Source organism: Lissotriton helveticus, chromosome 11 (genome assembly GCF_964261635.1).
Source record: "Lissotriton helveticus chromosome 11, aLisHel1.1, whole genome shotgun sequence".
NCBI lineage: Eukaryota > Metazoa > Chordata > Amphibia > Caudata > Salamandridae > Lissotriton > Lissotriton helveticus.
In genome coordinates, this window is record NC_136072.1 from 784,243,761 (window position 1) to 784,258,295 (window position 14,535).

The 14,535-nt window shown below is 46.6% G+C and overlaps 1 protein-coding gene across 1 annotated transcript in view; it reads left to right on the top strand.

The window, feature by feature from the left end:
* The first annotated feature begins 386 nt into the window (after nucleotides 1–386).
* Nucleotides 387–14,535, top strand: part of RETSAT (retinol saturase) — a 156,876-nt gene continuing 142,727 nt past the window's right edge. Inside the window, exon 1 of the mRNA XM_078666731.1 lies at nucleotides 387–823. Coding sequence (XP_078522857.1) covers nucleotides 667–823 — 157 coding nt within the window. The 5' untranslated portion in view covers nucleotides 387–666. The remainder of the gene's footprint in view (nucleotides 824–14,535) is intronic.

A 14,535-nucleotide genomic window follows, 5' to 3' on the forward strand; every position in this document is an offset into this window, starting at 1 on the left:
GGAATCAAAATACCGGTTGGGTAGCAAGTACACTAAGGGAATCAGAAATCTAGTTTACATGTTTGAATCACGCACTTAATGACATAGATCACCGTCCTCCTATTACAGACCCACCACATGCTCCCACAAACACATTCTTTTTGCATCCCACTTAAAGCCCTAGAAAAAGATGAAGAGAGTGGAAGAGAAAAGCCTCCCAAGGAGCGCATGAGATGAGAAAGAAAGGAGTAGAAACACACTAGCACTCTAAACTCATCACTGTGCATGCATCTCTGTATGTATATAGTATATTATTTGCATTTGTCTGGTTGTTCTTTCACTAGAAGCTACCTTTGCTCTGCATATCACACTCTGCCGAATGGAGGGAGGAGCGAGGAAGTGAGACCGCCCCGGGGAGGGGCTTTTCCGCCCCTCCAATGACTTACCGAAGCGGCGACACTTGGTACTGTTCGGGGCTGACAGGAAGGGGTGGCGCGTGGCGTTGTTAGGTCCCTCCTGGTGGTGGCGCGAGGGGGGCCCTGGAGTTCATAAAGTAACGCCTTGGCCCAAGTCCCTCACAGCACTCACTCCTCGGGATTCAGTGCAGTAAACACCGACTCCCCTGGTGTCATTCAGAGCTTGAGTCTTCCTGCTCCGCCCCCTTTGTGCCGGTCACTGGTATTCAGGATGTTGCTGTACGTGGTTGTCGCGGCGGTTGCCCTCCTGCTGCTCCTCAGGTGGGCTTTCGGCAGCCGCGCCCCGAACCCCTTCGCCCAGGACAGCCGCAGACCCCCCGCGCCCCTGGTGACCGATAAACAGGCGCGGCAGAAGGTGCTGAAACAAGGTACGTGGTGAGCAGCGAGGGGGGGAAATGCAGCTTATGCAAGCAAGTTGTACATGACAAGCGGGTTTTGTTGAGAGAGAGAGAGAGAGAGCAGCATTGTGGATGAAGGTAGTGCAGATAAAATGGTGTCGAGCAGTGTGAGCTCAGCAAGGCATGTTAAGTGCAGGTCCGGTCGGGGGAATACCGTTGGAGAAGAACAAGCACTGGCAAGCCAATAGGTCTCGCCTATGATAGAGCTGTTCGCGCTGCCAATGTTGCCAACATTTCAGAAGAGCAAAGAGGGAGATTTTTTTTTAAAAATCGGGAGAATGGGGCTTCAAATCGGGTTACTGGCGTGTATGGGCTTTGGAAGTGTGCTGCTGCAGGATTGGACATTTGAAACACAAATGTACGTTTTTTTTCTTACCTTTTACAAGCATGGAGCGCAATGGCAGGCTGAGAGGGTGATGCAAGTGTTGTCCCCCCCCTCCCCCCCCCCCGCCCCTGTGTGACACCCCAGCCGAAAACAGCTTCCTGTGCACACACACGCCCCCCCCCTACTTCACAGGTCTTCAAAAGACTATTGCCTTGTTAATGACCCTTTGTTGTTTTTTCACCCCATCGAGAGCCCCTGCATGGCCACTTTGACTATTGCTGGAAAAATTAGCACTTCACACAAACGCCCTGTCAACAAACCCCGAGGAATCGGGTTTTTGCTTGCAGGAATCGGGAGGCGGGAGACTAGCCTTCAAATCGGTAGTCTCACGCCTGAATCGGGAGGGTTGGCATGTATGGTTTTACCCATGTGGTACACCAGTGTGGCAGTTGTTCAGCATCGCTAACAACTGGGGAGAGTGGCTTAAAGTGTTATGGAGTGGCATAGAGTGGAAGGCTGTTTAGTGGTGTGGAGTGATGTATAGTGGCGCAGAGTTGGGTTGCATAGAGTGGTGTGGAGTGGTGTAGAGTGGAGTAGTGTGTCGTACAGTATAGTTGAGTAAAGTGTCATGGAGTGGCATAGAGGGAGTGGAGCATAGTATCATAGAGTGGCGAGGCATTGAGTACCGTGGAGTTTGAGGAGTGTCATACAGTGGCATACAGTGGGGTGTCGTAGGCTGGAATGACCTACAGTGGAGTGGTGTGTCATGGTATAGAGTGGAGTTACGTGTCGTAGAGGGAAGTAGAATGTAGTGGTGTAAAGGGTTGTAGAGTGGGGCATTGTAATGTGGAGGGGCGTGGAGTGTCGTAGAGTGGATGGGCATAGAGTGGAGTAGAGTGTCGCATAGTGGAGTGGCATTGAGTGCAGTGACATGAAGTGTCATAGCGTAGAGTGGAGTGGCATAGCATAGAGTGGAGTAAAGTATCATAGAGTAGAGTGGCATAGCGTGGAGTGTTGTGGAGTAAAGTTGCGTGAAGTGCCATAGAGTAGCATAGAGTGTCTTAGAGTGAAGTCAGAGTGGAGAGGTATAGAGTAGAAGGTTGTGGAGGGGTGTAGAGTGGAGTAGTGTAGAGTGGCGTAAAGCGGAGGGAAGTAGAGTAGAGTAGCATAGAGTGTCATAGAGTGGGGTGGAGTAGTGTGTTGTAGAGTGGCATAGAGGGAGTTCTGCAGATTGTCGTGGAGTGGAGCGATATAAAGTGAAGTGGCATAGTGCCATAGAGTGTTGTACCGTAGAGTGTCGTAGAGTGGGGGGGGGGGGGGCGAAGAGTGTAATACAGTGGCATACAGCGGAGTGTCGTAGGCTGGAGTGGCCTACAGTGGAGTGTCATGTTATAGAGTGGAGTTACGTGTCGTAGAGGGAAGTAGTATGGAGTGGTTTAGAGTTTGGTAGAGTGGAGGGTTGAAGAGTGGGGCGTTGTAATGTGGAGGGGTGTGGAGTGTCGTAGAGTGGATGGGCATAGAGTGGAGTAGAGTATCGCAGAGTGGAGTGGCATTGAGTGCAGTGGCATGAAGTGTCGTGAAGAGGCATAGCTTGGAGTGGAGTGGAGTGTTGTGGAGTGGCATAGCATAGAGTGGACTAAAGTATCATAGAGTAGAGTGGCATAGCGTGGAGTGCTGTGGAGTAAAGTGGCATGGAGTGCCAATAGAGTAGCATGGAGTGTCTTAGAGTGAAGTCATTAGAGTGGAGTGGTATAGAGTGGAAGGTTGCGGAGGGGTGTGGAGTGGAGTAGTGTAGAGGGCCCTAAAGTGGAGGGAAGTAGAGTGGAGTGGCATAGAGTGGGGTGCAGTAGTGTGTCGTAGAGTGGCGTAGAGGGAGTTCTGCAGATGGTCATGGAGTGGAGTGGAGTGGAGTGATATAGAGTGAAGTGGCATAGTGTCATACCGTGGAGTGTCGTAGAGTGGGGGGGGCAAAGAGTGTCATACAGTGGCGTGGAGTGGCCTACAATGAAGTGTCTTTTCGAGTGTCATGTCATAGGATTGAGTGGCTTAGCGTAGAGCAGAGTGGCATTGAGGGTCATAATGTGGAGGAGCATAGAGGGTTGTAGAGTGGAGGGGCATAGAGTGGAGTGGCATTGTGTAGAGTGAAGTAAAGTGTCCTGTAGTGTCGTAGAGTGGATGGGCGTAGAGTGGATTAAAATGTTGTAGAGTAGAGTGAAGCGTGGAGTAGAGTGGCATAGAATGGAGTTACGAAGGGTGGAGGGACGTGGAGTAGAGTGATGTAGAGTGGATGGGGTAGAGTGGAGTGGCCTAGAGTGGAGTGGCCTAGCGTAGAGTGGAGTAAAGTATCATAGAGTGTAGTGGCATAGCTTGTAGTATTGTAGTGTGGTAGAATGTAGTAGAGTAGAGTACAGTGGAGTGTCATAAAGTGATATAAACTGGAGTGATAGAGTGGAGTGCCGTGGAGTGTCGGTGGTGTATAGCGAAGTTGCACAGCGTGTCACAGGGTAGAATTGCATAGAGTGTCATAGGGTGAAGTGGCATTGAGTGGGGCGGTGCCAAGTGTCAGAGTGGAGTAGCTTAGAGTGGCTTAGATTGAAGAGTCATGGAGTGGGATAGAGTGGAGTATCATAGAGTGGAGTGGCCTAAAGTGTCGTGAAGTGGCCTAGAGTGTTGTGGAGTGGCATAGAATGGAGTATGCATGGTGCGGTATTGCACTGCCATTTCAGACAACACATTTTTTTTAATGACAAGTGCATTTGCTCAGACGTACACTTTTACTGATAAAACTATACTGCGCCCAAATGATAATGTGTGGAAATGACATCACCTAGTATATTGATTTGTTTTGATCATTTTAAAATATTTGTTTCCAGCACACTTCAGATTTACCAAAAATATGTGCTTCATTTGTACGTTCCTAATTCTGAAATATGTGCACAGATCCTTTACAGACATTTAAATTGTGTTGTGTGCTAGAAAAGCCTTTTCTTTCACCCCCTCCCTCCACCCCACAGTATCAGATAAATCCTGTCACATTGAAGTCTGAGAAAGAAAAGTAAACACCAAGCTCCCTCGAAAGACAGAGTCTGACATTTGACCTCTGCCTTTGAATGCACTGCAAATGTGACAAGATAAGAACAAAATTTAAAGGGCTGTTTACAGAAAGTGAGCACTCGTGGGAGAACACAGTAAACAGGCTATGCGCGACAGGAAGGACTAACCCCCTGCCTGGACAACCTAAAACAAATGCAGCCAGCTGATAGAAAGGACACAACTGTGAGTTACAAAACATAATGGCAATGATAAGTAACAGGCAGAATGCCTTCCCAGGGAAGCTTTCACAATGTCTCCAAGAAATATTTAGCAAACCAGTCAGTGCAGGCTTCGACCTGAAAACGGATTACGACAGTCTGTGCAGTCCAAGGGTCACCGAGCAGGGTAAATGCAGTGACATAGGGTGGGGTGAGTGCAGCGCAGTTTTATAGAACGTTCAGTGAAGCTTTTATAGTTAAGCATAGTGCAGTGCTCTCAAATTTCACAGGTCTTGAGTAGCTCATCCAGCTTTTTTATTTTTCATTTTGGCACTTGCAGTCTTGCATTTATAATTGGAAACACAGGACTTAAGCACCAAAATGCAAAGCGAAAAAACCATTAACTGATAAGCTAAATAATATAGGGAATGTAGGATGCTGGGAACTTTGGAAGTGAGGTCTGGAGGAGGGTCTATACAGCACGTGTAGATAGAACATCGAAAGAGTGTGGAAAAGTAGGGTTGCTGCACTGCAGGCAACTATAGAGCTGGGTAAGTGTAGTACATACAGGCCTGGAACATACATAAGTACAGGGTGCAGGATAGATATAACAAATGTATTGTGCATCCTAGTGTGGGCAGATGAGGGCTGTGATGCCTTGAGTAACCTATGCAGGAATTCCACTAGCCGTAACACACTGCTAGCATGAGCTTTGTACATGTGTATGAGATTGGCCAGCAGGCCTGGCCTGTTTCTACCCCAGGCACATAAGCAACACAACTAGGAAATAAATAAATAGGTATTTAGACAGTTTCTGAAAGTTGTAATATTGGAATTTATGCACACATACATGCAGAATAATGTTGGTCAGTAAAGATAAAATCTGTCTGCAGAATTAACTTTTGGGTGAAACAGGACGCCCCAAGTATCACACTGCACGGATATATGTGGTAACGGCCCTTTGATGAGACAATTGTGTATCACAATAAGTATAATCCTTGGCCATTGCCTTGCAGAATAACATTAAGTTATCACATACACAGGAACAGCTAACCAAGGCATACCTTTTACCTAAAATCCACCCTTCAACATTATAAAACAACTACCAATCAACTCTCTCTCAACCTTTGAATAAATTCTCTTAAGAATTTAACAAACAAACTCCATATTTGGATAACTCAACTTGGAAGAAATCCCAGTCCCGCACCCCTGGAACCAACCCTCCACACCGTGAGTTGGTTTGCCAGCCCAGCTGCTTAATCAGCCTTATTGTGGCTGGAGTCAATCCTCCCTTTCAATCACAAACTTTCTCCAAGACGCCGTGCCAAGATGTCCCTCAACTGAAACATATACAATTTCTCTCCCCATAAAAGAAAGAGGGAAGGTGTATCCCATCCTGCCTACATAAATGAGGCTGCTGGTCTTTATATCACAGTGCACCAACCCGAGCCCTCCGTAATCCCTACAGAATTTATGAATCTCCCTATTTACCTTTCTGCTCAATCTGTCGATTGCAATCAAGTTCCTTTCCCGTCTCCACTCACTAATCAATCCAGTCCATATCAAATCATCCCTGACAATAGACTCTTCAAATCTTTCAAACCCATTTTCATGCTTTTCACCATTAATTGTACCAAATCATTTTCACCTAAATGGACCAGCAAAACATCTGAACAGCCTATGCTGTTGAACAATTCTGTCAACCTTGGCAATAATTTCCCCCTATCGCCCTTTTTTTCCTCCACTGTATGTGGACCTTGTTATTATGAAAGCCCAGCTGCTGAATGTCCTTTCTTCAGCTTGCTGTGTCACCTACAGAATAAAGAAGTGGCTGCAGTTCCTAAACTCAATATTACCTCTTCCTGGGACAGGAACGCAACCTCCATAAGCAAGAGACGAAAAATCATAAAAATGTTCCTAGACCTTCAGGTCGAGTAACTTGAATAATCTACTCGACCTAACGGTAATGTGCTTGACCTGTGAACTGGTTTGACATTGTGTCATCATTAGCAAATATTTAATTTTAACAGTCACCTTTTTTTTCATTGTAACATATGAGTGCACCTTCAAATAGGTGAGTTCAGCATTTCTGCTGTACAAAACAAAACTCTTTCGTTTTGATTAAGTAGACTAAAACCTTGCTCCATGTGTAATAAGAATCTAGCGCACATACAGGGTACACATAATACCTGACTTACCTCTCATTTCACTGAGCATTGACATCCGGACAGGAGTGTTTCTCAGTTCATGTTTAAACACTCATTTTTAATAAATATATTACTAAAGCATGATGTGGTAGCACACTGTCATTTATTAACAGTAAATTTCCAAGAAATGGACAAAAACCTTCCCACTACCTTGCAGCTTTACTGATACAACTATATAGTACATTAACTATAATCTATGAAAATTGGCTTTCAAAAACATATCTATCATTTGCACATCGCCTAGTAAAGTGTTCTGATATCTTTTTCATGCTATTAAAATATTGTTTTCATCACACAGAAATATATCAAATGGTCTTTCACATCTACTGAAATATATTTTTAAATGTTTGGACAGGTGACCTATTAGCTATTTAAATGTGTGTTAGGAAAAACCTGATACCCTGCAAGCCTTTCTGTCAGGCTCCTCCTTCCAGATTCCTCGGGATGGTGCTGATGCTCAAATGGGGCCCACCTCTCGACAGCCCCAAGTCTGGATGGTAAACGTACACAGACTGTTGGGGTAATCAAGCGAGGGAAGGAAAGGGTAGGAACAGCTAGGAGGGAGACCTGGGGAAGACACAACATACAAGATATTTGTAAATCTATATACTGGTAGGATTTCCTGTAAAAGTCACCACATTCCAATAATACTAAGTCTCACACACCCTACCTGAAAAAAGAAGATAGCGCGAGATTGATGCCAGAAGAGAGTAGGGTGGATGCACTTTCCCTACATGAGAAGAAGAAAAGAGAACAGACATGGTAAACTAGTTCTACCTTGTTCCATTTCTAGCACAGATCCTAAAGTTTCCCCTCCCAACACATACCTAAGAATACATATGGTAGCGACTGTATATGCATTGGCAGAGTTAGCCTGTACAACCTTAAGGTTTCTCTCTCCTGGGAAATAAATCACAAAACAAAGGCTTCTTGTTGAGCAAAGAAGATTACATGGATATGATACAATCAAGAAGATAACACGGATATGATACAATCACAGTCTTGTACTATCCAAAGTAAATGTCAAAACAGAAAACTCAGGGATAATCACAATTCATTGCTCCTTCAGATTTTGGACACGACGAGGAGCAATAATGCTCTCCCGCTCAAAATCCAACACTGTTAACATGGCACAAAGCTGTATAAACAAGAATGATTCCTGGCTTCACGTTCTGTGAATTAAAACCGCGTACGCTTTATACCTGGAGTCGTGTTCACAAACACCTCCTCGGCAAAGAGACCACTGAATGTCAGTCTCAGCCAACGGAGATGGTATGCAAGGAATATACAGAACACGTGTGGATCCGGAGTATTCCTGGCAAGATACCGCTTGTTGCAAGTTTCGGTCAAAAAAGGAAGCAAAACGAGCCCGAGCGGGCTGGAAATTTCCCCTGCAAGAAATCGCTAACTGCCATTCTCAGCCAACAGGGTAAATACAAACATAGGAGAGAACGAGGAACGAGCACCTTGCAACCCCTCTCTCGTGACGATGGTACAAAAGAGAAGGTGCACACCGTGCCTTGCCGCCTGGAGGAATCCGAAGTCCGTAGGAGATTTCGCGAAGGCTTCATATCAGGAATAATCGGCAGCGTTCAAGGCAGTCAGCATGTAACCAGCAATTAAACCCTGACACTTTCATTTCACACTTCGTACAGCAGGTCTGATAGTTCACTTTACGAAATCCTGGAACTCTTTAGTCGGAGAAGGAAAAGTAATCGTAAACTGAATCCTGACAAGTGTCTCTGAACACAGAGCAAATGGGACAAGGTAAAACAAACTTTAAAGGCATCTTTATTGCTCATTCACTTTCTGATTGCACAGAACACCTGTTCTTTGTCAACTCCCCAGATTGGGCGACTCGGTCCTAAATATAGCTCGACCTGATAAAATCTGAATCGTCATAACAGGTGGGCGAGTAGATTTTCTGATTCCTGATAAGAACCAACAGCAAACCAAACCATTACTCACTGTACACTAAATCAGTAACATCTCTGGCCTAGCATATCTCTGAAAAAAAATCCTTACCTCCACCTCCCCGGTGCCCAAATACCAGCCTGCCAATAGCCTCTGCTACCTACCTTGGTCATAGCCCTAATCTAAAAAAAAGTGTGACCCAAACTTCTGTGATGGCAAATGCGGAGAGTACTGGAGATTTTGCAACACAAATAACAATTGTGACTCCGACACCTTCGCATCATCTTTATGTAAAAGTACCCAGTCGCTCCTTCCCTCACAAAAAACTTCCTCTACTAAACGGAACACTCTTCGTACTTGATATGCATTCAGCAACACCTTCCTCCCATTTCCCCTTTTATCGGTCTTGGACGTCTTCAAAGATGCCTCAGTCCATTCACACATGTCTCACTCACATCCTGGCTCCTCAAACCAGGTGCCGCACCAACCCCACAAAAGTCAGTCACCCTGAATGCCTGAAAAATAGCTATACCACAAATAAAGAAAGTAACAGTGATTCCTTGGCAGTTGTACAAATCAGCTGCACTCCCGGTACTATCTCTTCACCAGTAACAGCATTATTGGGTGCCTTATTCTTTGCCTCACTACCCTCTCCGTAGCCCAATCCTCTAAAATCCTACCATCCATCTATCCTAAATCTGGTTCATAAACCCCAAGCAACTTCCTGCAAAGGCCATTACTGCCAACTTGCTGGTTATTGTAACTGTTAAATCCTTGCTAAATTTGCACCTTAATGAAGTTAATAACCTCTTCTCCACCTCTCTTACCACAATCCTGGCTCAACAGATGTTTTTGTGCTCCAGTAGCCGCAATCTAACAGAAGCTTGTGCGTATGCTCCCTTAGTTGTCTGTGCCAACGAACTGCCAATAAATTGCAGCATTCACAATCTCCTACTCTCCAGGAGCCCTCCCTCATTATCCTCTAGTCCTGGTCTGAAAGGGACTTTCACTGAGAGTTAAAATGCTATGATGAGGATTTAGTGGGATATTATTGAGACATTTTGTCGATCAATTTATTGAATATCTGTGCTCTGACTCTTCCATCAATACAGAACGCAATGTGATACAGTCCTCAAAAAACGGTTCCCCAAATAAGCTCTTTTTCCCCCCAGACTATATTACAGTTGCTGTAAATCTCTGGAGTACATATGTATTGGAAGTTTAACTGGGGTTTAGAATTTCTCCCTCAGTGCTACATTACCATACTCTGTTTACACTTCTATTTAAGCATTTAATTTCCAGCCTTGAAAAAGCCATAGCTAACCAGCCAACGTAGTGTGACACGTGTTGGCGAACCCTGTAATGGACTAGGAACTAAAACGACAGAAAAGAATAAACCCGGCATATCCTCATATAAGCCTGTTGTTTTTGCCTCAAAACAATTAATATTTGTCAAAGAAATGTGATTTATACCGTATGTGATAGATGCCCTTCCTCTTCGTGCATTCTTGGAATTTATCACATGGGCTTTAGAGCTCGTCCTGTTCTGAGAATACAAAGAGACCACCTATCTCTTTTTCTCAAACCTAACTTCAGCAAACAGCAGGATTTAACTCGCACTGGGACAGCTCCTTGCCCATAAAATATTTCTTAATCACACTCTTTGACCTCTCTATATTGTATCATGGACATTAACTTAACAGAATGACAGGATTAGAGAAAGTGACTTCACGAACACTTTGGCTCTCTGGTGACATCAAAGGGTTATGGTCAGTTATTTTTTATAACTTTAATTTAAAGCTTACTTCTGCTGTCTGGTTAACTCAACAATGAAAACAATTGACTATTAAAAACACAGACGGACAGGAGGTATAAAGACTGAGGGGCCAGTTGTATGACTGTTTTTTGCAGTCACAAATGGGGAATCAGCCAGTTTGCAACCACAAAAAAGGATGGTGGCATGTACTAACGCTATTTTGCGAGTCCATGACTCGCAAAATAGTGTTTGCAAGTCACTGTTAGGAAGGGGTGTGCCAAGGGCGTCCCTTCCTAATAGCGTGTCAGAATTATATGTACCATTGTTTTGCAACCGCATTTGCAGTCGCAAAACACTCAGTTTACTGCCTTCTTCAAGTATGTGGTAAGCGACTCGCAAACAGGAAGGGGTCCTCTTCCCCTTTGTGAATAGGTGCCATATATTTTTACGAGCAGGCAGTGGTCCCAGAGACCACTGCCTGCCATAAAAAATGAAAAGAACATTTTTCATTTTTTATTTAAAAGCATCCCGTTTTCCTTTAAGGAAAACTGGCTGCATTTGGAAAAAACAAAAGTTGCTTTATTGAAAAATCAAACTGAGACATTGAGGTCTGCTGTCCCCAGCCGGCCACCATCCCTGTGTTTGCTGGCCGTTCCCAATGGGTTGCAAATTGTGACCTGCCTCAGGAATATTAATGAGGCAGGCCCCTGCCGACCCATTTTAGAATCGCAAACAGTGTCTCACACTGTTGTACATTCCATTTTGAGAGTCGCAAATTGCGAAAGCAAAACGTTGTAATTTGCGACTCGCAAAATGGAATGGTCGTACATCTGGCCCTAAGTCAATTGAATGAATAGCTACAGTTTAAGGGCTGTTCTAAATCTGAGTAGGCAGGGCTCTTTGAGCAATGTCTGAGATGAGATTTTCAACTTTTAAACGCTTATACAGAGAAATCATATGACTATATAACTTTTTAGGCCTCGGGCCTAGCGTACACTGCGCAGCAGTGTCGCGCAGCTCCCAGTCCTATTCCGGGCAATTTGAAAATGGACCTTGAAATTCCACATGCTCGTGCGTTTGGATTTCCAAGGTCCATTCCCATTGGCCTTCGCGTGCGTGCTGTTTTTAAACAGAACACGCCATAGGCGGTCGCGTAGCTCCGCCTATGGCCTATTGGTGTCTGTTACGCGCACCATAGGCCATATATCTTCAATTATCGCGGCTGTCAAGCCGCGGTAATTGAAGACATATGCTCGTTCTCTCTTTCCTTTCGCTCTGCCCTGTCTCTGCTGTGTCGGCAGATCGCCCTGCTGCCTGCGGCGTTTGCTAAATAAATACCTTTTCTTTCTGGTGAATCCGGATTCCTTCTCCCCCGTCTCCTGATGGGGTTTATTCACTTCTATCAATTATATAGTTAATCTGCCCGCAAGACTTGACCAGACCTTCCCCTTGGTGGCCAGATGAGAATCGGTCTCACTGGGGGCCTAGGGCCGGCAGGAGCGCAGCTTGACGGCTGACTTTTTCCCAACCCAACAAACTTTCTGAGGTTATGGTGACACCCTGGCAGGAGACTGACTCCATTCTAGCCATGCTAGCACTTTTTATTCAGCATCAACTTATAGTCATTTGTGCCATGACCCCTTCTCCCCCCGCTCGCGGCACCGCCAAGGGTCTGTCCGGTGGTACTCATGCCCCCCGTGGGGTCTCCAACACTGTGTCCCGCAACCCCCCCCTTTCACCTCAACCCACAACGTCCTGTGCAGGACGGCACTCTGAGCCAAATACCCGTCATCCATCGCACCAACTGCACACCCGCATATGAGGGGAGGGGAATTGCAGAGGTGACAGAAGACCCGACCACAGCATAGTGTGCTGGAGTGCAACCCACGTCCTTGTTTAGTTTCCGCCCCCTCCCCACCCAGCGTGGTCCCCGTGTCCACCACACCCGTCACCCGCAACGGGCTCCCACTCCACCAAGAGCATGCCCACGCCCCTAACCATGGATTCAGGCAGTGCCTCCGTGCCAAGTGGTTCTTACCCGCGCACAGCGATACAAATGGAAACTAATAATAATCATTTCGCTTGTGTAACATGCTGACTTGTAATTTCCTCCCCATCTATCATTACTGTTCCTATTGTGAGGGTGAGGGAGGGACCAAAGCCAACTCCGCAGACCAACGATCATGCACACAAACCCACGCGGGCACTCCACGGCGCCCGCATCCCCGGATCTCCCCCTGCCCAGCGCCCCTGCACGGTGCGGCCCGACCCATGCTTCCGACCGTCTTGCCAGTACTAAACCGTCCATGAAACTTGGGCACACCATTATCATGATGAAGCAACAACCCATTCTCCCACCTGCAACTTTTATAGCAACCATTTAGGGTATCTATGCCCAGAATATAGGACGATAACATAATGCGCTTGGTATTGACGCTAGAGTTCTCTATATGTATTGCTCCGTAGGTGACTTTTCCCCACCATTCCCTCTCGTTTACTTCGTTGGCGCCCCCCGCACAGAAGGCCCTATTAACAAAAACCCCCGAGCCAGCCAAACCGGAATGGCCTGGACGTGGACGAGAGAACCAGCAGCGGCTCTTCCTTTCGGCTAATTATGCTTTACATCAGTATGGCGGGTGAGGGCATGTGACGAGCCTCTGCTGCCATCCTCCCCCCCTCCCATCCCTCGGCGCCTTTAGCATTTATTTTGCCGTGAGGATGGGAAACCCAAGAAATTTACCAAAACCCATCTTTCTTCCTAGAACTCGCTGCCTATTAACCCCTCGAGAGGCAGCGGAGACCTTTGTGTCCCTGCAGTTCTGACTGTAATTTCCTTAAATGAACCTCGCACGCACAGTACGGTACAATCGGTGGCACTCGTCCCAGCCGCTTCCCCCTGCTCCACACCGCCTGCTGTCCCGCCCCCTCCAACAGCCTTCGAGTCATCTGGCTATATCCGCATGGCACCAAACTGGTCATCCCTCGCCCGCTCCCATATCCTTATCTCTATACATTCCTTCTCCTGGATGGCCCCTCCCTCCTTTACCTGGCAATCCGACCCGATAATGCCTAACTGTCGCCCCTGGCGCTTTTTTTTGCTATCTTTAGCGTGGCCTTGAAGGGACGTTCTCGCGCATCCCATACTGACTCAGCAGAATTAACCGAGCAAGTTACCTCTATTTATCCCTTGACATTATAAACTAAGCCTGAAACAAATTACCAAAACCCAGTGCTGTGTCTTCTCTATCAGGAATTCCTGCACCTTCGCCTATCTTAAGGGCACTTAATCAGTGATAATAGTTAAGAGGTGAAATCGCCCTCTTCCTCGAATGACGTTACCAACCCGTATCAACAGAGACCAAGTTGTATTCCTGCCTCTCCCGCATATCCATCCTGATCCCTTTAAAGAGCACTGTTCGTCTAGAAGTGGACCCCCACCCCACCGTGACTTTCTTCCACCACTACGTGCTCCCGACCCCACCCCCACATTCCTTCCCTATCCTTGACCCCCCGCAGTCCGGGACACCCTCAGCCGGATGCGCACCTATCCAACATGAGAGACAGCAGAGTGAGAGTGACAGCAGAGTGAGAGTGACAGCAGGAGAGACAGCAGAGTGAGAGACAGCAGAGTGAGAGACAGCAGAGTGAGAGACAGCAGAGTGAGAGACAGCAGAGTGAGAGTGACAGAGTGAGAGTGACAGAGTGAGAGTGAGAGAGACAGCAGAGTGAGAGAGACAGCAGAGTGAGAGAGACAGCAGAGTGAGAGAGACAGCAGAGTGAGAGAGACAGCAGAGTGAGAGAGACAGCAGAGTGAGAGAGACAGCAGAGTGAGAGAGACAGAGTGAGAGTGACAGCAGAGTGAGAGAGACAGAGTGAGAGTGACAGCAGAGTGAGAGTTTTCACTTTTTTATTTTATTTCTTAATGTTGGAAATGAGGGCATCAAGTGAAGAGAGCATGAGAAGGCAGATGAGGAGAGAGAAAACAAGCATTGGCATAGCCAATAGGTCTAGCCTTTGGGACCTTATAAGTGTTTAGTCACGCAACAGTTGATGTTGTTGCACCAAGGATATTGTGCTGCATAACTAAATACTTATAAGCACTGTTCCCTCTAGGGAGCGTGCGTGCACACCTCCCCTGACGTCAGCATGCACCACCTCGCGTGGAGCGCGTACACAGGACGTCGCTAGAGAGAGTCGCGCCGCCGGCCGCTTTAAAGAGGCGAGCGGCA